Source organism: Xylona heveae (assembly GCF_001619985.1).
Source record: "Xylona heveae TC161 unplaced genomic scaffold L228scaffold_9, whole genome shotgun sequence".
Classification (NCBI taxonomy): Eukaryota; Fungi; Ascomycota; class Xylonomycetes; order Xylonales; family Xylonaceae; genus Xylona; species Xylona heveae.
In genome coordinates this window covers 1,159,280-1,179,989 of record NW_017264201.1, presented here as the reverse complement: position 1 = coordinate 1,179,989, position 20,710 = coordinate 1,159,280, and the positions used below count along the sequence as shown (strand labels likewise).

Below are 20,710 nucleotides of genomic sequence, written 5' to 3'. Positions count from 1 at the left end.
CGTAAAAAGTAAGTTCCAAGTAGAAAGTAACAATCATAAGAAATGCAATTAAATCTCTATTGCCATTGGTACGGAGTATATAAGGTAACTTTGGGTAGTTATATATCGAAGCGAACCAAGGAAGAGTCTATAGTATATGGTATCTGGTATCTGGTGTAGGGTATAATGTATAGGGTATCCATCTAAACAACACTTGCACCCCATAAGCTAAAATCCAAGGTAGGTCTATATATGTACATGAATCATACGTCTACAAATGAAATGCAGCCAAAAGGGAAAGTAAGAAGATGATAATAATAATAAGAAAAGAGAATAAAAGAGAAAAGAAAGAAAGAAAGAAAGAAAGAAAGAAAGAAAGAAAGAAAGAAAGAAAGAAAGAAAGAAAGAAAGAAAGAAAGAAAGAAAGAAAGAAAGACAAAGAAAGAAAAAGAAAAAGAAAAAGAAAAAAAAAATCTACTTCCGCGTTCCACGTCGACCTTGCGCCAGAATCTCCAGCGTCTCGGGCTTGCCTCCCCAGAGCCTACCCCGGTCGGCCTTTCTCTGTATCGACGGGATCCAGAAATGCGTAATAAGCGCGCCGAGAATCATGCAGACACTGAACACGACGAGGATCCAGCCGTATCGTACCGTCTGGCCGGAGCCAGGCGACGAGCCGAATTTGTAGTAGGCGGAGAAAATCTGGACGAGGATGGAGCCGAGCTTGCCCGAGGCGGCGCTGATGCCGTGGCATGTGGCGCGGTAGCGGGTGGGGAAGATTTCGGCGGGGATCATGTACGTTGTTGCGTTGGGGCCTTTTGTAGGGAGTAAGGTGGTCAGCGTTCGGGTTTTTGGTTGGTTTTTTTGGTGTGGGGAAGGGGGAGGGAGATGTAGGACTGGGATGACGAGGGATAAAAGTAGGACTGGGATAGGTAGGGGGGGGGGGGGGGGGGGGGGGGGGGGGGATAGAGTTATAAGGGAAATAAAGTGCATACCAAAATTGAATAAGAGCTGGCCGATAATGTACAAGACAACGGCAAAAGGCCCCTCTCTCTTGAGGTTGATAAAGATGACGCCGAGGGCGATGAAGAGAGCTGCGAGGGCAACGAAGCCATATTTCTGCAGGCTGATGCGGTTGATACGATGGGCGAACAAGATCAGGAGCAACCCGCCGATGACGCTGCCAATGTTCAGAATCACCATGGCGTGGATGGACGTGTTCATGAACATGTCGTAGAGGTTTGCGTCGGGACGATCGTCGGTCTGCCAGGGCGGTGCGGCTCCGGATATGTGGAGGGAGCCCCAGATATTGGCAAGGAACTGAGGGCTCGAGAGGCCGATGCCGTAGAATCCGAAATCGAGAAGCAGCCAGGTCAAGGATGTGCCGGCCAAGGCCCGCCAGTTTCCTTCGGTCCAAAAGTATTGGATAATGTCCGCCTTTGCGAGGCGCCAGTGGGAGTTGAGCGTCGTTTGCTGAATGCTAATGTCGGTATGGGCCGTAGCGGAGTCTTCGTCTATGGAACCAAGACTGCGCTGAGTGGTTGTGGGGAGACTGATGTTGTTCCAGTTTGCAAAGTCGAGCTCATGGCTCGTTGGCGATTCATTGAAGAGAGCGGTTGCGTCGAATTCGGCCTTGACCGGATCACCCTCGATTTCTAATAGAAAACGCGGTGTCTCGGGAATGGCAAAGCGGAATAGAAGTGCGATAGCGCCAGGGATGACGCCGATGCCAACGACCCATCTCCACATAATGTCTACGCTGCGCGCAAGGTCGTCATTACCGTGCTGTCTACTGACGGCAATGACAATGAGTGATACGAGATTTCCGGAAATCTGACCAAGCGGCTGCATGAAGAAGACAGTGGCCATCATTCGAGCCCTGTGCTTGGTCGGCGCAAACCTATTGGGCTCGAGCGTGAGTTTGAGAGAAGCAATAAGGAGATATGAGGGAATGAGACGGGCTTACTCGGAAGTGATTACAGCGCTGAGGGGATAATCCGCTCCTACACCAATTCCAACCATGATTCTCCACCAGATAAGCCATGCAAATATGCTCATACTATTCTCGTAACCGGTCGACGCCATGGCAGCTCCGAGCGTCGAGCCGATGACAAGAAGCAGTTCGATGCCGTACATCTTTTTCCGTCCATTCTTGTCTGCTAGGAAACCAAACAGAATTTGACCAAAAAAGGTACCAGCCAAAGTTGCAATATTGATCAGGGTAAGTCTCCTGGAAGCGGCATTATCTCTCCAGTAAACATAGGACATCATTGGAAGAGCCATATTGCTGGCAAAGAGCTAAGTCTTTATGAGAGGCTTGGACCTTGATGCTGAAGGAGGTGTGTAATAGACTTACAGAATAGCCATCCAAGAAGAAGCCAACCCCGGCAACTAGAACCACGATCCATTGATACGGTTGCCGATCGATGGTCTGATAGATTTGTTGTATTCGTATAGAGCGATCCTGTGGCAGAATTAGGACTTTGCATGTCGCTGTGGACAAGGTTGGATACAAGGACACACCTGTTCATGATCAAAGTCTCGGGCTCGATCAGTCTTGTACAGCCTACTACGAAATTTCCCCATGCTGAATAATAAAGCTGCGGTTCACAAGTCCTGTCCTAGGCAAAGGACAGCGCTTAACGTCGCTCGCGTTGATCAGGATGGATTCAACGGCAATTCTTCACACAACTCGTACTTTGATGAACCCGTAAGGAAACAGACTCATGACGGCATCTCTCTGCCTAAGTAACAGTAGAAAAAAAGAAGAGTCAAGGAAGAAAAGAAAAAAAGACGTGGAGATCTACGATGGCATGACTACCCTTAGTACCAGGCGTGACAGGAAGCGGGGCGGGCCTAAAGCAGATAATATTAATCGTATTAATCGCTATGACCCCTGCCCGTACTATCGATTTAGTTCTAATATATCAGATGCGAATGGGCACCTAATGAGGTGCAAAATATGGAGAGAGAGCATGGTCTAAGATTAATGCTGTGGAATTATTGCGAGATTACCTACCCATTGCAGTGGTAGTAGTGAGTCGAGGCACAGTCAGACAGCTTTGGGCGGGAAGGGGAACGGGTGTTCCGTGCGATTCAAACCCCCACGTGCTCCCTGACTCTCAACTGAATTGGCAGGACAGCCCCTTAGCGATAAACCGGGGTCCTGCTACTGTGACGGCAGTTGGCGCTAAATACCAGAAAGGTGCCGACGCCCCGTCCCTCTTCCCGTCCCCTCGGTTTTCTCTACCGTACTAGACTTACCTCCGTTGTCGCCCATCGTTGGTAGGGAGGCATCCCGGGAGATTGGGTTTCAACTCAAGAACTGCGTTGACTTAAGAGACTATATTAAAGACCAACGAAACTATCCCCGCAACTAGCACCAAAGATATAGAGTACGGACCCTTCATTCATGGAGACAAGTTTGGTTGCATGGCGGTAATCGTAGCATGTATATTTGCTTAGATTGCAGTCGTAGTAATGATATTGGAGAGACATCGTAACTATCGTAAATTAAGGGTATTTCTATCCGTCACGAAAACTCCCGACAATGAAAATAACTGACAAATCGCAAAATGCCCTGAGCCGCAAATATCATAGAAACACAGTGATGAAACTGTAAAGGCGGTCGTTGGAGAGGCAAGGTGGAAAAGAGAGATTTGCAGCTATCGATGCGCAATTCCCTGAGATACCGTCTGGAAAAAGGCTATTCGATCTGGTTGTCCGAGGGAATGTCAGTAATTTAACTCGGCTGAGATTCGTGGGTAAAACCAAAAAAAAAAAAAAAACGTACCTTCATCATCCAGAAAGGATACCCGCAACACTTTCATCTGGGAAAGGATATCAAAATTAGGGCAGAGATGCAACGCGACCGGATGCCCTGCCTTCTTGGCATTGACCACGCGATCAATGCAATGGACTAACCCGGTCAGCCTCAGGATAGCACAAACTTGTCGATCTTCAACTCACGTGGTATGGAAACATAAGTCTTCTTTTCCTTTCGTTGAGAATTGGCAAAAAAGAGAATCACTCGTCGATCATTCCACCCTTGAAGTATGCGCAAGTTTTGGCTGATGCATTCTTCCCCACGGCCCTTGGAGCTTGCTTCAGCTAGGCTTGCAGTGAGGATGATTTTTGATGCAAGCAGCAATTCTTGGAAACGAACACAATCTGTACGTAATGGATAAGCATTTGCGCCAAAGAGATTGGAACCAGGCATCTCACCTTCCCAGTCATAAAAGGTATATGATAATTGTGTATTGAAAACGGTCTGCCCGGTTTGCACAGTTTGCTCCTCAAGGAATGACACTCGGAAAGTCTTTTCTCCAGTAAGTCTGGGTTGTTCGAGATGCGGTACAGGGAGTTTGGTATTTTGAACTATATTGACACGTTGTCTCAGCAAACCCGTCTCTCCAAAGAGACACTGTACAAGTCTATTGACTCACATGTATGAAGAAAGACACTTTGATGACCAATTCCGCCCCCCAGCTCTAGATACTTGAGATGGCCACTGGCGTCCTTGCAAATATCAATAAATGCGTGCTGTATCTTGAACAATTTTGCTCCGCGTAAGAATGATCTGCACATTGTAGTCTCCAATTAGTATCACACTATGGACTATTCTTGAACGAAATTGAGCCGGTAGCGCACATTGTTACAGCGGGATGAAGCTGCAATCTGATCGTCTCATCCTGAAAAGATTGTATGGATTTTGATCTTCCGCTGGTTGCGGAAGACGTTGCCGGGCTAGGGGGAACGGGAAATTGTGATAGTGATAGAATGCTTGCGGAATCAGAATCTTGAGTCGAGGAAGAAATGCTGCTACCTCGCTGCGGTAGTCGAAGAGGCCAGTCTTCAAAGTCACCAGAGCTCATCCGGTTCATTGCAAGGAGCTAAGGAGGAAGAATTTCACATTGGGGAGATCCTTTTGGATACTTGAGGTGGTTTGGCTGGCTCCCCACAACAGCCAAAGAAGAACAGGAAGAAGGAAGATCGATGGCGCTCCATCATATTAAAGAGACGGTTCACCTACGGCTTTTAGTCGCCGAATACGTTCAAATCAGACCCTACTCTAATAATGACGAATACGCGACTACATCTGACGGGCTGCACAATTGCAGCCTTGGGGTGAAGGATCAATGGGGTTCTGCATGTTGGAGGAATAAGCGGGGAGACGATGCAAGGGTCCAAGTCAACGTGCCGAAATGAGTGGCTGTTATGAAAGCTTGACTCCTTTATAACTAAAAGCCAGCCCCACTCGCCGCCATGGGGATGGAAATTAGAGCTATTTACTTCGCTACCTAAGTTAGCACTTCGCCTGTTCTGCTCATCCGAGATTCTCAACTGATCTTTCCAAAATGACTTACATTGACCACGTTTTGATTGATATTCTTACACTGAAGTCCGGCTAAATCCCGAACATGCTTTTTCTCCGCAACTGCAGCTTCTATAGTGCTTGGTCAAGTATTTAGCGCCATCATACCTAAGCAAGAGATACATTAGAGAAGAGCCATGGGAGCAATATCAGCCCACCCCTTTCAGCAAAGACCCTCTCGTAGCCCATTGCCAAATTGATACCCCCCACGTGTGCCCGATCAGCGGGATACACTTGAGCCTGTCATAAGCGCGGTAGTCTACTCTGTAGTATTTTCTCGCATGCTTGACGCCAGGAGGAAGCCCAATTCATCATATCCGACCCTTGAGCTAGAACACACTAAGGCTCGTCTGTCACGCCAATCCTTCTGAAGGACATCCTACCAGCTCTTTTTATCATACATGGCTGCCCACGTGGCGATGGTGGGACTAAATTTCATGGTTAGTCGTCTCGAGCAGGGCAGTGACGGAGAAAGAGCCGGGAAAAAGCGGATGCGATCCGAGAGAAGCGCAACAGCTAACGGTGATGGAATCATCGTCATGTTCCCAGTGGAATCGAAGAGCAATATGTTCTATTACATATTGCCTTGGCTAACTTGCATGAAACCTATTGAGAGTGTAAGAAAAAGATGGAGATAACCCTATAAAAATATGGCTCTGCCTTCCGGGTATTTTAAAGTTGCAGAATAATTCACATGAATTTTCATTTTTCCCTTTTCTTCCATTGTTTTTGTCTCTATTATTTTTGCTAAATCACTATCACCCTTCTTCCGCGGCAGTTGGAATAGACAACGTAGTAGATCATCAATTCAATTATATTTCCTTTCACAAGCCGCTCGCAAAATATCCCACCTGAATCATCAACCTCGCAGAAACAAAGCCATTGTAAGTTACTCCTATTTCTCATTAGGAATTTGTTCCTGGTGAACCCTTTCCCAGGTCAGTTAGAGCCAAGGGAACCGATCTTCAGGGCACAAAGGGTGGCGGTGCCTGAGGCTGAAACCACCGAAAATAGCAGCCATTAAGCCTATAATGGCAGTCAAGCCACTACCCTCTGTCCCTTCCCCCCTCCTTTCCTACCCTGCGTACCTGGTTTTATTGAGGTGAAGGGCCCTGGTCCAGATTATATTGATCTCGATTCACACATATATCCATCACCAACAGACTTGTCACATACTCGATATCCTTGCCGCAGCCCGCGTTGCAATCCAATCGCATATTAGTTGATAGATAAATACCCCAACTCATCCGGGGATACATTTCAAAGCAACATCTACAACTCGATTCGCATTTCATTCGTTGCGCATATATATTACTCCCTTGACGAATTTCACACCCGACCCTTGTCTCCCAAAACTACCTACCCGGGCACTCCATCGCAAACCGGAGAAAAGCCCCGACTACGCGCATACTTTCTCCATCATGCCTTCAACAACGACGTCTTCAGGACCTCTATTCTCCCCGGAGCTCATTTCTCCTGCCGTCGCGGCGTCACTGCCTGAGGGCCACTCTCTCCGTCCTATCCAGCGGACCGACTTTGATGCCGGCTTCCTCGACGTTCTGCGCGTGCTCACAACAGTCGGAGATGTGACGCGGGAGCAATGGGAGGCGCGATACGACTGGATGGCGACTCGGGCAGACGAGTATTTCCTTTTGTGCATAACGGATCCTACGGGGAAGATTGTTTCGACAGGGGCATTGATTGTTGAGAGGAAATTGTATGTTACTTCCAGTTTGCTTTCAAGGACAAAGAAACAAGATGGAAAGAACTGTTGGAAGTTCTGCGACGCAATGGTTGTCAAAAGAGAGTTGAGAGGCTGACTTGAGATACCTGCGAATAGTATCCATAATCTCGGCCTCGTTGGCCACATTGAAGACATTGCTGTCGCGCGGGATCAGCAGGGTAAAAAACTCGGGTTGAAGATCATTCAGGCATTGGACTATGTGGCGCAGCAGGTTGGATGCTACAAGGTTAGTTGTGAAGTCATTTTCTTTGGCGTTTCTCGTGGAATGCTCGAGTGATTAGATTTGATCGGTCTGCTGACACGGATGTAAATTGCAGACCATCCTCGACTGTTCCGAGGCGAATGAGGGTTTCTACGTCAAGTGCGGCTTCAAGCGCGCTGGCTTGGAAATGGCACACTATTTCGAACCCCCTAAGAGCAAGTATGAAGCCAGCTAAGACTCTACTGTTTCATGGCTTTGGGTGTATAGATTTAATTTGGGGCGATAGTCTCTGAAACGAGAGCGAAAATCTGGAAGACATAGACACAGATTTCCCAAAGTATCTGATGCATATTGACTCCCTACGGACGCTACTTGGAAAGGGCAAAGGCATAAAATGTGCTTGACATATGAGGTTTTCGGGACGGAAAGCTGGACTTTTCACCGAGACGCTGAAAGACCTACATATCAAATTATCAAACCACTTACCGATTTGTTTACTTTGTTTCTCCGTGAGCGAAAATTCAATGCATATGCCAATATCATAATACAATAAGACAGAATTATAACCAAAAAGAACAGTTGGGATCGCCCTGTAGGACGGTCCAGAAGTCAGGGCGGGAAGTAGACTTTCATCTTTCAAGAAGAGCGGCTTTTGTCTCGCTCACATCACGGATCACATCCAGAAGCTGTCGGCTCTACGTCGTATGAATTGACGTAAACTTTGTTATTGTGACAGATGTGATGTTTTCATTGCTAGGATATGATATCCAGATGGTCATGATAGACCGTCCAGAGTCGCCACTATTTCATCAACATCCGACCAATGTTTCATCAGGCGCCCAGACACAAATTTCGAAAAAAGAAAAGCACAGACAAGCAGCATTTTATTTAACGCGACTTGGCAGCGGCCTTGGGGGGTGCGCCCTTGGCGCCCTGCTTGCTCTGGATGCGGGCGGTCTGGCCCTTGGCAGCGTTGGCGGCAGTCTTGGCCTTCTCAGCCTTCTTCTTGCTCTCAGCAGCGGTTCTCTTCTCCTTGCCAGCGGCAATGGCGGCCTGGCGAGCGGCCGCGCGGGCCTCGGGGCGCTGGCCGCGGCGCTCCTTGATCACATCAAGAGAAGCACCAACGATGGCACGCTGGCTCTTGACGGTGCGGCGAGTGCGCTTCTTGGCGACTTCCTGTATGCCACAAATACCCGTTAGCTTTCCGAGCGCTTTCCAAAACATATCATTTCCACCTTGTTGATTCTTGCAGGCTGTTGAGGAGATGGCGGCAATCGAGAAATTCGTCCTTCAAGGAGTCGGTCTTCTATCCCTCCTGCAACATTCTTTGCTAGACTGCCTCTCGCGATTATTGCCGCCATTCCAACGAGCCCTTCCGAACCACAGATTTATAGGAAGTCCTTGCGATCGACTAACCTCAGAGATACCCTTCTTGTGCTGCTTCCGGTAGAGGATGGTCCAAGCGATGCGGCGGGGGTTCTTGCGCTGGAGGAACAGCGACTCGCTCTTGCCATTGGCGAAACGGAAGATCTTGTTGTCGCCACGGACGTAGAGCTTACCCTATATCGTCACGAAATTTTATCAGTTTCCAAGCCTTTCTCAATTGCTCATGCAGTGTTTTGCGGGCGATAGTCTCGAGAAGCAGTGGTATATTCGTGTAAAATTATTTCGACAGGAAAAGGACGAGGGGAATCTGCGGACCTTGCCGGGATAGATCTTCCGACCGGAGAAGGAGTCTGTCGATTCAAAAAACCATCAGCCTGGATTTGATCATGGAAATATGGATATTCGTCAGTCACTGACCGTCGTAGGTACGCATTTTGGTGGCTGAAAATGCGTATTTGTCGCTGTTGAGGTTGTCGGCGCACTGCTCGCTGTAGACTGACGATACCTGGTGGTCGAAATCCCGTTGTGGCCAAGACTAGTCTCGAAGCGGCAACACCCGTCGGCTAGGGCACAAGCCTAACCGACAACGAAGCATCATATCAATGCTCGAGCAACCTCACGATGGACGTGTATTGTCATGGCAATGACTAGTTCTATTCCGTAGTTGCGACTGATCACCATGGTCTCATGCTGGCTGACTCTGGAGGACTGTCTAGCTCTCCTGGATTTTCTTTCGTTGAACGCATTCAATGAAATCTTGCTGAAATTGTTCCAGAGAGGCATTGTTTTCTCTCACAGCGTTCTCAGTGTCAAGGAAAGTTCCTATTGGTCTGAGTATTGCATTAATCGATCAGTAGCAATAACTTTTATTTTTCTTATTTTTTCCCCACCTTGAGTACCCTCTTAATCTCGTCACATCGTTGACAGCAATATCTGAAACTCGTGTTTAAATGAATGCAGTAGGGCAAAACAAAAGCTCAGAGACTATCAACCTATCATCCTTGCGGCCATTTTGACTCGTACAGGGTTACTATATTTTAGAGTTGCAAATAAGCTGCTCACCAAAATAGATACGGCTCTCAACGAAGTGATTGGTCTTAGTGCAACAACGAGGGTATAATATCGAATGCATCTCAGCTTTCAGTGAAGTATTTACAAAGCGTAATCACAGCACAGCTAAATTATGCAGCTCAAACCTATATTGCTTTAATGAAATTAATCTCTAATCTGTGTCATAAGTATCTCGTCATTCATGATCTCCTGCATAACCTCAAAGTCCGCTAAAACAGAGCTGAATAACATGAATCATCTGTCCATAACACAGAATGAAAATCTAAAAAGATCGTAGGTGCAAAGTTTCCCACAAATAGGAGCTAATAACGGGACCACTCGGTCGTGCAAGACAGTCTCCATTGAGTGCGCCAATTTAGAGACCAACATGCCAGTCGCACTCAACCCACGGATCCGGCTTACATCGCTGTTCGGTCTATTAGCATACTGACTTTAAAAGATTGAGTTGATCACGGAGACTTACAACACACTGAAGGTCCTGACAAAGCAGCTGATTGGGACAGATACCGCAGCACTCGGGGCAAACCAGTCTCCGGCAACCCTCGGTAGTGCACCTAAGGAACGTTGGGTTATCGGTACCAGTAGGATTATACATTCTAATCGCCTCAATTATAGAGTGAGCATTGTCCTTCACTTCTACGCTGGTTCTATTTCCAAGAGCGATGGCATAAGACTCCTGGTATTTGCAACACCAAGCCATGCAGTTTTGGCAGCGGCCATGACATTTGGTGCACCAGAGATTCTTTGAATACCAGGTACGGTGATGGTTTGGATGACGGGGGCGTCTATCTCCTGGCTGATAAACATCGATTTGAACACCAAGCCGTTTCCGAAGTTGTTCGTTCTAAAACAATCAGATTTTCAGTGGTCAAGGTCAGAGCATGAGCTGAGATGTCTTACCTGGTAAGCTATGAAATCTTCTTTGCGAAGACTTTCGTCCTTGAACTGCTCCAGAACTGCATCTTCTTTGTCCAAAATATACCCAGGCAGCCCTTGAGTAGTTTGACCATCGTCGATGGATTTTGTGAGGGTGGAGCTTCTCTGCCGAGTGGCGGCTGGAATGAGCTTACGCTCTCCGATTCCAGAAATGTCAATGACCGGAGTAGTATGTTGATCCTCTGCCTTCACAAAACCAGTAAGCTCTGGGTTAGTGCTTTTCCCAGGAGACAAGCTTTCATCGGCGAGGCCCTCTGCAGTATGGGATAAATCTCCAACTCCCTGAGCTTTTCCATCGTTCGACGATGGATTTCCGCCAACCAAACTATACGCGGGTTGAACTCCTTTCTTCTTACGCTCCTCACTGTTTGTATTGGCTGTAGAAGTCTCGGGACTCTCCATGTTCTCGTTGACATCGACGTTCTCGAAATGCTTGGATGATGAGTGACCGCATTGAAATATCATCACCCCTTCTTCGTTTCCCATGGAGGTCTGAGCCTGAAAGATTTCATCAACATCGCTACCCTTTCCCACCGGAACGACAAGAGCGGATTCATTCGGGGCAGGGGAGAGAGAGTTAGCTCCGGACGGGACGGCAGAGGTCTGCTTCGCGAAGGACTGGGACACATCCTTCGAGGAAGAAGGACTAAGGTGCAGAGCGTCCATGAGATCCGACTGGAATGACATCGCATCGTGGCCTGGGACTGAATTGCCCCCAATCAATTTCTGGTCAGGGTGATATCCAGAGTTCTTAGGCCCTTTAGGATCCAGAGGGGAGAGGAGACGATCCTCGGTGTTGTTTGGCTTCCGCACTTCATCTTTCGATACACTAGACATGGTAGATTCGTTCTCGGCCTGTCCAAGCTGACCAGAACCCTGTTTTGAGACCAGATTAATTGAAAGCTCTGGGGTCTGGGAAGACTGCTTCTTGCGTCCCTTGTAGAGGTTGTGCATGGCTAGGATTAAAGACGCAGCAATAATGTTAAAAAGAAGGGGTTGGACGCTGCCGCTTAAGACAGCATCGTACTGTTCTCGCAGATAAGTTTGAGCAAGAGAAGACCCCTGCTGGAAAACAGCAACAACAATAGACTGGACCGCCCCCATGATGCCAGCATAAATGAACCCTGTCGAAGTCCGTAATGGTACGGTGGCCGGTTTGCTTGGTTGTGTAGAGATTATGAACGATGCAGTCCTATCAAGGACTTGCCAAAATTGTATGGGAGTTGGAAGATTCGAGCAAATATTTCCTTTTCGGGACTTTGTTTGCCTGCACCTATTTACTCTTGGGTTAATAAACTCGCTTGTGATCGGTGTATTTTAGGAGTTATGGCAGCAAAGTGAATGCTCTAGGCGACAGCGGCCGGGGAGAGTGAATGTTATAGTGGAAAAGCATAGGATATACGAAGGCGTATGAGTATGGGTGCCTTAACCGCCTTTGTAACCGACAAGGGCTTTCCGTATCTTGGAAATGTGAGTAACAAATGATCCTTCAATTCGAGTTTTCCAGTCGCATGCAAATGGGACGACGTCATCTTGCCGCCACATTGGAACAATAAACCCTAAAAAAACATGCAAAGAACGGTGTTGCAAGTCATAAAAAACGCACATATGCATGGAACCAGCACCTGGTAATCGTAACGAAGAAAAGCAGAAATTTGCAAGATTCTCGTTTGTATAGTTCTAATCGCTGGCACCTTAGCATTGCTGAGAGAAGTACAACCCACGCTGCTCCTATTCGCCAGAAAGTAATTGCTTGCTAATTCAAGGACGACCGTGCGTCTACCAGAAGTCTCTAATGTAGACAGAAATTCCGTCTTTTCGTCGCGTTACCGGTTCTCACTAACGGCATACATGCGGGTCCATTCGCGAGCTGTTTGAATCGCTGCCGGTTCGTCTTCCTTCCATCGTTGAGCGACATCATTGGCAAGCGGATCATCGGGGTTAGGCGCGCCCAAAAGAGCTTGAATGGACAGGAGGATCGTGCGAATCTGGAGAGCCGGAGACCAATTACCTAATTATCGTTCAGCTACATGGTATTTTCTGAGAGGAGTGGAGCAGCAAATATACTCTTGAGAACATCGAGACAGATACGGCCGAGTTTATCAATGTTTGGATGGTAGATCCTTGTCAAAAATCGAATCTTTGGGGGCGTCATGGGATAATCGTCGGGCAAAAACAATTCAAGCTTGAAGATGCCGTCTATGCTCTAGGTCAGTACCAGCGCTGTAAGATCGATAGTGTCATATTTACTCTCGTATGGTGATTGCGATGGCCCATGAACCTCAACATCAAAATATCTTAGATTATCTTCATGAGGAATGGCCTTAATCCCAGGGACACTGTCGGAAGATAATATCTTAGCTAAAAGCAACAAGGTTTCAAGCATGGTCCGAGATGCTAGGAGACCTACGGCTCAGCCATGAGTCGCTCTGTTTCTTTTATTATTCTCTTGGGCAGGGCCATGATGATGCCGTGTACGATGCACCAAACACGTTGCCTTGAAGGGGCTGAATGAGAGAATTTGACTTTTGTAAGCAGAAATGCAATGCTTTAAAGACTAAAGAAGAACAGTCTTTATTCAATATATCTAACAAGCAAACAGAGTGATTCGGAAGCGCGTTGCTCATAGAATGAGCAAGGTTAATGTAAAATGAAAGGGAATGAAGAAAGTGTATTGCGACTCCCCAGGTTGATATGCTCAAGTCACCCCGCCATCGCGCAGGATTCGGAGCTCATGCCGTGGTGCACGGGTAATTCCGGCCGAGTAGACCGATACCCCAGCTCCCAGTTCTTGTCGGCAGCATAACCACTTTGCGTCAACACCAAAGAACGAGTCTGAGTCGAGCTCCAACTGAAATGGTCACTCAAGCACTGTCTCCATAATGCGCGTGCACTTCCTTTAGGAGTACTGTGTACAAGATTCTCGGCATAATTTGCCACAAGGCTGATCTTTTCGTCCTAAGCTCTCAATTCTAATACCAGATTAAAGATGATTGCTTTATGCAATTCTCCTTCAGAAGATGTCTTTGACTGTTGTCTGCGATCTTAGTATCATTCTTATATATGCAGCATAAAGGAGAATTCTTTTATATTGACGCAAGATGGCGCGCTCACAGAGGCACAATGAGCCTCAATCGCCCTTCGAAAGTGAGACATTCAATGTTGAGATGAGCTTGAAGGGGCCTCAGGCAGTTGGGTCCATGTCAATCTCCCCCTGTGGACGAGATGTAGTGCTTGCTTCGTAAGTTCACAGTTTCAGTTTTTATGTGACAATAGTTAATAAAAGCCTCTTAATAGCCGTGAAGGGTTGCATGTTATAGACCTCGATTCGCCGTATTCACCACCCCGCTACCTGCCCCACCATACTCCGTGGGAGGTAGCTGATGTGCAATGGTCGCCATTCGCCGTGCGAGACTACTGGGTAGTAAGCACATCAAATCAGAAGGCTCTTGTGTGGAACCTTGGGATGGCTTCGGATCATTCAGCAATTGAGCACGTCTTGCACGGCCACAGCCGAGCCATTACCGATATCAATTTCTCCGCCTTCCATCCAGACCTGCTTGCAACGTGCGCTGTGGATAGTTTTGTTCATTGCTGGGACTTGCGCCGTCCTGCACGACCGGCCATGACATTTTGTGACTGGTTTGCCGGTGCAACGCAAGTGAGATGGAATCGCCAGGACTCTCATATCATCGCCTCCTCACATGATAAATACTTGCATATCTGGGACGATAGGAAGGGTGCATATCCATTGAAATCCATCGAAGCGCATGAGACGAAAATCTATGGAGTAGATTGGAACAGAACCCGTTCGGGAGCTATTGCAACATGCTCACTTGACAAGACGATTAAGTTCTGGGATTATACTTCCGAGTCAGCTAGTCCCGAGAGGGTCATAGACACACCATTTCCTGTATGGAGAGCTCGGCACACACCTTTTGGTTGTGGTTTGCTGGCGATGCCACAACGGGGTAATAGTGATTTACATCTTTATGATCGACGTCTCGCCCCAGGCATGAAGCCGGATGATGCCGTACCAGAAGTCCACAAGTTTGAGGGTCATGCCGGTCAAGTGAAAGAGTTCTTATGGAGACCTCGGGGAGGGATAGATGATGGCATTGATAATCGCGAATTCCAATTGATTTCATGGGGAACGGACAGGGAGGTGCGGTTACATCGGGTCGACCCTGAGATTTTGCGTAGCGTAGGCTACGAAAAAGGAAAAGGAGCACATAAGAATATCTACATCACGAGGAAAGATGCTGTTTATAGATCTTACAGAGATGTCCAAGCAGACCATGAGGGACAGCGTGGTGCGATAGGGAATAATCTTGAGCGTGGGCTTGCTCGAGGGGCTTTGAGTGCCGGCATGGGTAAAGTGCCTATTCCTGCCGGACGTGGCTGGGTTGGAAGTGGCTATATGACGTCCAAGGCCGCGATCCATGGGATGACATCTGCAAAAAAGGATTCAAACCCAATCACGTGGATGAAGGGCGTCAAAATCGGAAAAGAAAAAGCTTTTCCTTTACCCAAACCTCCTAATATGACAGAGTCTGCATCGTCTTTGCTATCGCCTGGCTTTCGTGGAAGTGGATTCTGGGAAGGACCAGAAACGCTGGGAGACGAGGTAACGTATGTCGGAGACAAATTTAGCAAAGTCACTTTCGATAAAGTGGATATACAAAATCGGACAGTGACCATATCGATGAACGGACCATGGGGCTCTGACGGGAAAGTGGTTTATGTCAAAGTCGAGATTAAATTTCCACATGACTATCCGGGACCCTCTGCCCCTTCATTTAAACTTGAGAAGACTTCGTCACTCGCAGGAGATGCAGCTGTAAGGATGTCCCGTGAACTCCGTACGATTGCCGCAAGTTATGCATCAAGAGGGAAAGGTTGTCTTGAAGCAGTTCTCTGTTATCTGCTCGGTGAACGCAAGCTGGAGGAAAGCACGATATGGTTGGGCCCAGAAGAGACAGAAGATGGCATCAATGTTGGGGGCCAAGGAGAAAGCTCCAGTGACGAAGAAGTAGATGTGGGTGATTTTCATGACATGGAGATGAGCGGCAACGATCTGCTTGGGCCCGCGAATTTGAATGCGAATGTCCCATTGCCAAAAGCCTGCGGCGCCATTTGGTCGGAGACTGGACGGTTGATTTGCTTCTTTCCGCCTAAAGAAGATAAAACCAAGTCCTTGTTGAGTGCTATTACTCTAAGAGACCATGATAGGTTGTCTGGTGCTCCGAAATTCTTTGAAGGGTTTGGGCGATTACGTGCAAGATCCCCTGGCCCTAAGAATAAGATGACCTCCATCAATGAAGATGAGGAAGCATCAGACTCCTCTGATGACTCTTTGACATCTTTTTCTGATTCTGAATCGATGACAAGTACAGTAGGCCTGCCGAGCCGATTTCAACCTCCGATGGCTTGGCATGGGAAGCCTCTGCGGCTGCAGAGAATTAATTCGACTGATCTTTCTCAAAAGTCTAGTGCCGCTGGCACCTTGAACACAAAAACGGAGGGAAATGCTCCGAAGTCTGTGATTTCTATCCACAATTTGGAGGATTTGCTCCCTGCAAAGAAGGAGCTTGCCATGAATTATGCCTTATTCGGAGACGGGCCGGAAGTTTGCGCACACAACTCAAAGGTTGCGGCAGAGCATGGTGCATACGACATTGCAGATATATGGGAATATATTGGGCTTGTGCTTTACAATGAGGTGCCACTCGAAATAATGCCACAACCTCATCGGAGAGAGCACGTTCTTGTGCTTGCGAAGCGTGGTGTGAGCAGGGCTCGGCAGAAACCAAACTCCGTTGAGACTACACCCAGCGAACGCTCGAAAGGGAAAGGATTTAAATTCTTGGGCCGTGTCAGATGGGGAAAACATCCATTCGGTGGTTCTTGGTTTGTTGAGGAATTGTAAGCTGCGAAAATTTCAAAGTCTCACGGTACGGTTTCACTGGGCTGACTCGCTTTAGGTTTAAATACTTTGAAAAGCTTGCGGACGTGCAGATGCTCGCTATGTTATCCTGCATATTTTGTGAACCAGAAGCCAAGGAAGCTGTTGCAACCTCAATTACAAAACCAAAGAAACATGTGAGGAACCCCTTAGGTGCTTTGGCTTTTTGCAAGCTGTGACGCTCATGTTATGTATAGGAAGCACCGCTCTTTATGAAGACTCCCGCCTTTTCTTTGGATTATTTTGCCGCGGAGGAAGTTGCATGGAGTCTATTTCAACCTAGCCCTCGGGTAGCTTCCAACATCGAGACTCAGCAATCGATAGAGCGCACCTATGGTTCAGCAAATTCGTCAAATGGTTTGTGGGGCAACGACCCTATCATCCCTTATTCGACCGGCACCACACCACCTCACCGACAAAAGTCATCTCGCGCCGTCCTGGAGCCTCCATCGCAAACTCAAAGCGTTTCCACGTCTCCAGAGCAACAGCATGCTCGGAGATCAAACTCAAATCTTGCCAGCGTCTTTGCCGCGTCCTTTGCGCGCCCGTTTTCTTCGAACGTTGCCGCTTCCTCGCCGCCGTCTCAGACACGGAAACGTCCCAGTCCAAACGAGCCTTTTTCAGGAGCTACCACTGGACAAGGTATAAGTCGGGGCGGGACTGCAACCCTCGGAAAAGAATCAGCTCTTAGAGAAGAGCACCGCAACATCTACTCTCATTTGTCTGTCGAAGGCTCAGATACCGAACAAGAAGAGCCAGCACCGAAAAAGCTCAGTGTCAAAGTCTCCCTGAAGAATCAAAATCTTTTCGATGACGAAAGCCGTGTTCCTATGGCGCTGCTTAATCCAAGTCAGCAATCAAAATGCCGTGGTTATCGTGAAGCATACGCAAACTTGCTCTATATCTGGGGCTTGCGCTTCTCGAGCTGCGAGGTCCTAAAATTCAATATGCTAAGACCATATTTTTCAACTTTGTCGCAAGAAGAAAAAGATTCACTCATGGCACTTGGCAAGAGGGCTTCTGTGGACCAAATGCAGGATCGTTGGATGGGCCTTGAACTAGGCGTCAACTGTACTCAATGCGAGGATTTACTACCAAAGGCGCGACCAGGTAGCCCAGCGAGCCGATGCCAGTCATGCGAATCGGTCCGTAAGAATGTTTGCTGCTCCATCTGCCAGGAAATCGTGCGTGGTCTTTTCACCCCATGTCTGAGCTGTGGGCATGTTACGCATTCGACTTGTCATGCCGAGTGGTTTGCGGCCGGCCCCCGTGAAACGGTCGATGGTGACGCCAAAGATTCAAGCCAGCCAGAAACAAAAGAGAAGGACAAAAGCTCTGGCAGATCCAATCGCCCTAATGGCAGCCAATCGACGTCTTCAATTACTACTGTGGAGTGCGCTGCTGGATGCGGATGTCTCTGTCCGCGAGACGCCTTGATCGGCAGGGATATCCACGCTTCTAACGGTGATTTACTTGGCGATGGGCGTCTCGATACAGTCATGGAAGAAGATCCAGAATGGTCTGACGATCCATGGGAGAAGCTGGCAGTGGCGGCACTCGGCCGCGGCGTCGGAGGCGGCCTCAGCCGAGGCCTCTCACAGAGCAAAGGCGCCAGACTTTCCCTGAGACGAAGTAGTTCCGGGTTCATCCCTGATGAGAAGAACCGTGCTTAGCCACAAACCATTTTCAAATTCCGCAATTACTTGATATTTTCCCGTTTGTTCTTTGTTTACGAATGATATCCAGGGTGGAGTTGGGGATCTAAGCATCATCGAGGCGCGATCCGATTTCTGGAGTTAATTCTTATGGCCAATCTATCAAAGGAGCTTCTAAATGTCTTATCCTTTAGGAATCTTACTTGTCTTTGTGGTCTCTAGAATCTTTGGCCTTCTGGGGAAGGACTAAGGGCTCTGTAATACTAAATAAACAGCTAAATTTTTTCCAGATTTATGGTTCATGCATATTAGCTCAAGTATCTTGTCTGTCGAGATACCTCTACAGAATCCTCAGCAATTCTATACCAATACCCAACCGCAAATTCTAAATTCTGACTTGCAAGTCTCCATTGCACGCAATTGCATTCATGTTATTTCCGGCCCATTTTTCTTGGGTGACCTCACTTACGGTAGGTAACCCTAGCTCCGCCTTACCCGCCCGCCGGGCTACCGATCTTATCAGATCCATTTCCATCTCAATCGTAAGCCCCGCAGCAGGGCAACGTACCGCAACTAACCCCGCATGTTAACTCCGACCCAACCTCATCTGCCATGCTGATCTGCCGACTGAGCTCACTTAGCGAGGTGCGTTGCTCGGTGCCAGGGTGCTCTATTGACTCACCATGTCAGCAACCTACTCACAGCTACGATAGCAATACATGATTCTAATAAATTATTTGTCTTAATTCTCGTCCCATTTCATGCAAACACCTATTAAAGAGAGACCTTAGAAAAGAAGTTACACAGCTTCTATATCTCATCTACTGTCACGGTTGTCCTAAAGTAGAACGGGGCAATGGCTGCGAATAAACCCCCGTTTACGGCAGAGACGGCGCGGCAGAAAGTCAAAGCCGCGCAGGACTTGTGGAATACGCAGTACGTACTTGGTTTTTAGACACTTTTGGTTTTTCGCTATCAGTGCTGTTAGTATTCGATATCACTTCTTTGAGGCTTCGATATTATTTCTGATGTTTTTTGTACACATTTTTTCCGTTTGCTTCTTAATATCATGCTGTTAGCTCTCAACGCTTCATCTTCCTGGGTGGTTACCCAGCTATAACTTGGTTGCTTGGCTATCACGCTTGAAGACCTTGTATGACGCATGTTGTCATGCAAGCCTTCTGCGGGGACGTCTACTTGTTTTCTTGAAATGGCTGTTTGCATTCTCTTAGCATCTTATTTTCCGTTTTCTTTTTTCTTCTTCTTTTCACCTATAACATGTCACTTTTGCCCATGTTGGGGAGATATATCGGTTACATGCTATCATACTTTATAACTCCCACATGCATTCCACCCTTTCATATCGTCCAATACTCAGTACTCCATACTCCACACTCCACACTCAACATTGAACCCTTCATATTCTACAATCCATATCACCCAACGCTACGGACCGAATCTAACATGGAGTAGAGACCCCGCGCGGATCGCGCTGGCATACACGCCCGACAGCGTCTGGCGCAACCGGTCGACCTTCCTGCGCGGGCAGGACGCCATCAAGACGTTCCTGAGCGCCAAATGGGCGAAAGAGCAAGACTATGTTCTGCGCAAGGAGCTGTTTGCTTTCACGGACAATCGCATCGCCGTGCAGTTTTGGTACGAGTATCGCGACGCCCATGATGTCTTGACGCGGGAGGACATTATTGAGGCGGCCAAGGCGGCTGTCGGGGCTGGCTTTGCGACGTCAGGAGCAGGGACTTTGCCGACGGTTTCGGGCACAGGAGGACCAGAATCCAGCGAATCCCGCGAATCACGAGAAATCGACCTCGCCGCCGCGCTGGACAGCTTCATCACGCTGCACCTCCCGCAGATCGGCCAGGGCAAATGGAAACGGTGCTACGGGCTCGAGGACTGGACGTTTGCGCCGGACGGGCGGATGCGGAAGCGGCAAATGAGCGGCAACGACGTGCTGTTGGGGATGGGACTCGGCGGGGACGAGCGGTGGTTTGGAGCGGGAGTCAAGGGGGTCGAGGACGTGGTTATTGGGGAGGAGCATTGGTGATTTCCCGCTGGGTTTCGCCCTCTGTCATTCCACTTCAGTTACTTTACACTCAGGTCCAACCAATTCCACTTCTAGTCGAACCTTATAAGAGAAAGAAGATAAAAGTCGACGTTTTAGTATATAAAAAGACAATTAATTCTGTATTAAAACTATTACATTGTTGTCATTGCCATGGGAGGATTTCAGTATCGTGTCCGTCAGTATCAGTGTCGTATTAGTATCAGAACAGTATCAGTATCAGAACAGTGACAATATCGTAACAGCATCGTAACAGTATCGTATCAGGATGCAAGATGAGGATGCAAGATGAGGATGCAAGATGAGGATGCAAGATGAGGA

The 20,710-nt window shown here is 47.9% G+C and overlaps 8 protein-coding genes across 8 annotated transcripts; 3 read left to right on the top strand and 5 right to left on the bottom strand.

Moving 5' to 3' along the window:
• Positions 1-453: 453 nt before the first annotated feature.
• On the bottom strand, positions 454-2,588 carry L228DRAFT_284815 (inorganic phosphate transporter; the record flags this gene model as incomplete). Its single annotated transcript, XM_018336264.1, has 5 exons — positions 2,500-2,588; positions 2,333-2,440; positions 1,943-2,274; positions 972-1,876; positions 454-791 (listed from the first exon to the last, which is right to left on the bottom strand). Exons 1-5 carry the CDS (start codon positions 2,560-2,562, stop codon positions 454-456), a joined length of 1,746 nt encoding a protein of 581 aa, XP_018186460.1. The 5' UTR covers positions 2,563-2,588.
• An 822-nt stretch (positions 2,589-3,410) lies between these two features.
• On the bottom strand, positions 3,411-5,036 carry L228DRAFT_249736 (hypothetical protein). The gene is made up of 6 exons (XM_018333154.1): positions 4,627-5,036; positions 4,422-4,555; positions 4,201-4,353; positions 3,946-4,146; positions 3,770-3,895; positions 3,411-3,691 (listed from the first exon to the last, which is right to left on the bottom strand). Exons 1-6 carry the CDS (start codon positions 4,857-4,859, stop codon positions 3,642-3,644), a joined length of 897 nt encoding a protein of 298 aa, XP_018186459.1. The 5' UTR covers positions 4,860-5,036; the 3' UTR covers positions 3,411-3,641.
• A 1,471-nt stretch (positions 5,037-6,507) lies between these two features.
• L228DRAFT_284813 (glucosamine 6-phosphate N-acetyltransferas-like protein) lies at positions 6,508-7,834 on the top strand. Its single transcript, XM_018336263.1, has 3 exons — positions 6,508-7,067; positions 7,191-7,320; positions 7,412-7,834. The coding sequence occupies exons 1-3, from the start codon at positions 6,772-6,774 to the stop codon at positions 7,529-7,531; spliced, it is 546 nt and encodes a 181-aa protein (XP_018186458.1). The 5' UTR covers positions 6,508-6,771; the 3' UTR covers positions 7,532-7,834.
• Positions 7,835-8,295: 461 nt separating this feature from the next.
• L228DRAFT_199288 (hypothetical protein) lies at positions 8,296-9,033 on the bottom strand (the record flags this gene model as incomplete). Its single annotated transcript, XM_018329625.1, has 3 exons — positions 8,296-8,472; positions 8,713-8,856; positions 8,998-9,033. Coding segments are annotated over 3 exons (357 nt in total), but the record flags the coding sequence as incomplete, so codon positions are not given.
• A 1,075-nt stretch (positions 9,034-10,108) lies between these two features.
• On the bottom strand, positions 10,109-11,793 carry L228DRAFT_270166 (hypothetical protein; the record flags this gene model as incomplete). The annotated part of the gene is made up of 3 exons (XM_018335380.1): positions 10,109-10,159; positions 10,217-10,597; positions 10,654-11,793. The coding sequence occupies 3 exons, from the start codon at positions 11,791-11,793 to the stop codon at positions 10,109-10,111; spliced, it is 1,572 nt and encodes a 523-aa protein (XP_018186456.1).
• Positions 11,794-12,105: 312 nt separating this feature from the next.
• Positions 12,106-13,368, bottom strand: L228DRAFT_249730 (ubiquitin-conjugating enzyme E2 35). Its single transcript, XM_018333153.1, has 4 exons — positions 13,100-13,368; positions 12,940-13,028; positions 12,757-12,888; positions 12,106-12,700 (listed from the first exon to the last, which is right to left on the bottom strand). Exons 1-4 carry the CDS (start codon positions 13,150-13,152, stop codon positions 12,516-12,518), a joined length of 459 nt encoding a protein of 152 aa, XP_018186455.1. The 5' UTR covers positions 13,153-13,368; the 3' UTR covers positions 12,106-12,515.
• A 217-nt stretch (positions 13,369-13,585) lies between these two features.
• On the top strand, positions 13,586-18,686 carry L228DRAFT_262764 (hypothetical protein). The gene is made up of 4 exons (XM_018334443.1): positions 13,586-13,930; positions 13,987-16,614; positions 16,674-16,791; positions 16,852-18,686. The coding sequence occupies exons 1-4, from the start codon at positions 13,791-13,793 to the stop codon at positions 18,325-18,327; spliced, it is 4,362 nt and encodes a 1,453-aa protein (XP_018186454.1). The 5' UTR covers positions 13,586-13,790; the 3' UTR covers positions 18,328-18,686.
• A 350-nt stretch (positions 18,687-19,036) lies between these two features.
• Positions 19,037-20,488, top strand: L228DRAFT_284808 (DUF1348-domain-containing protein). Its single transcript, XM_018336262.1, has 2 exons — positions 19,037-19,245; positions 19,783-20,488. Exons 1-2 carry the CDS (start codon positions 19,166-19,168, stop codon positions 20,369-20,371), a joined length of 669 nt encoding a protein of 222 aa, XP_018186453.1. The 5' UTR covers positions 19,037-19,165; the 3' UTR covers positions 20,372-20,488.
• Positions 20,489-20,710: the final 222 nt, after the last annotated feature.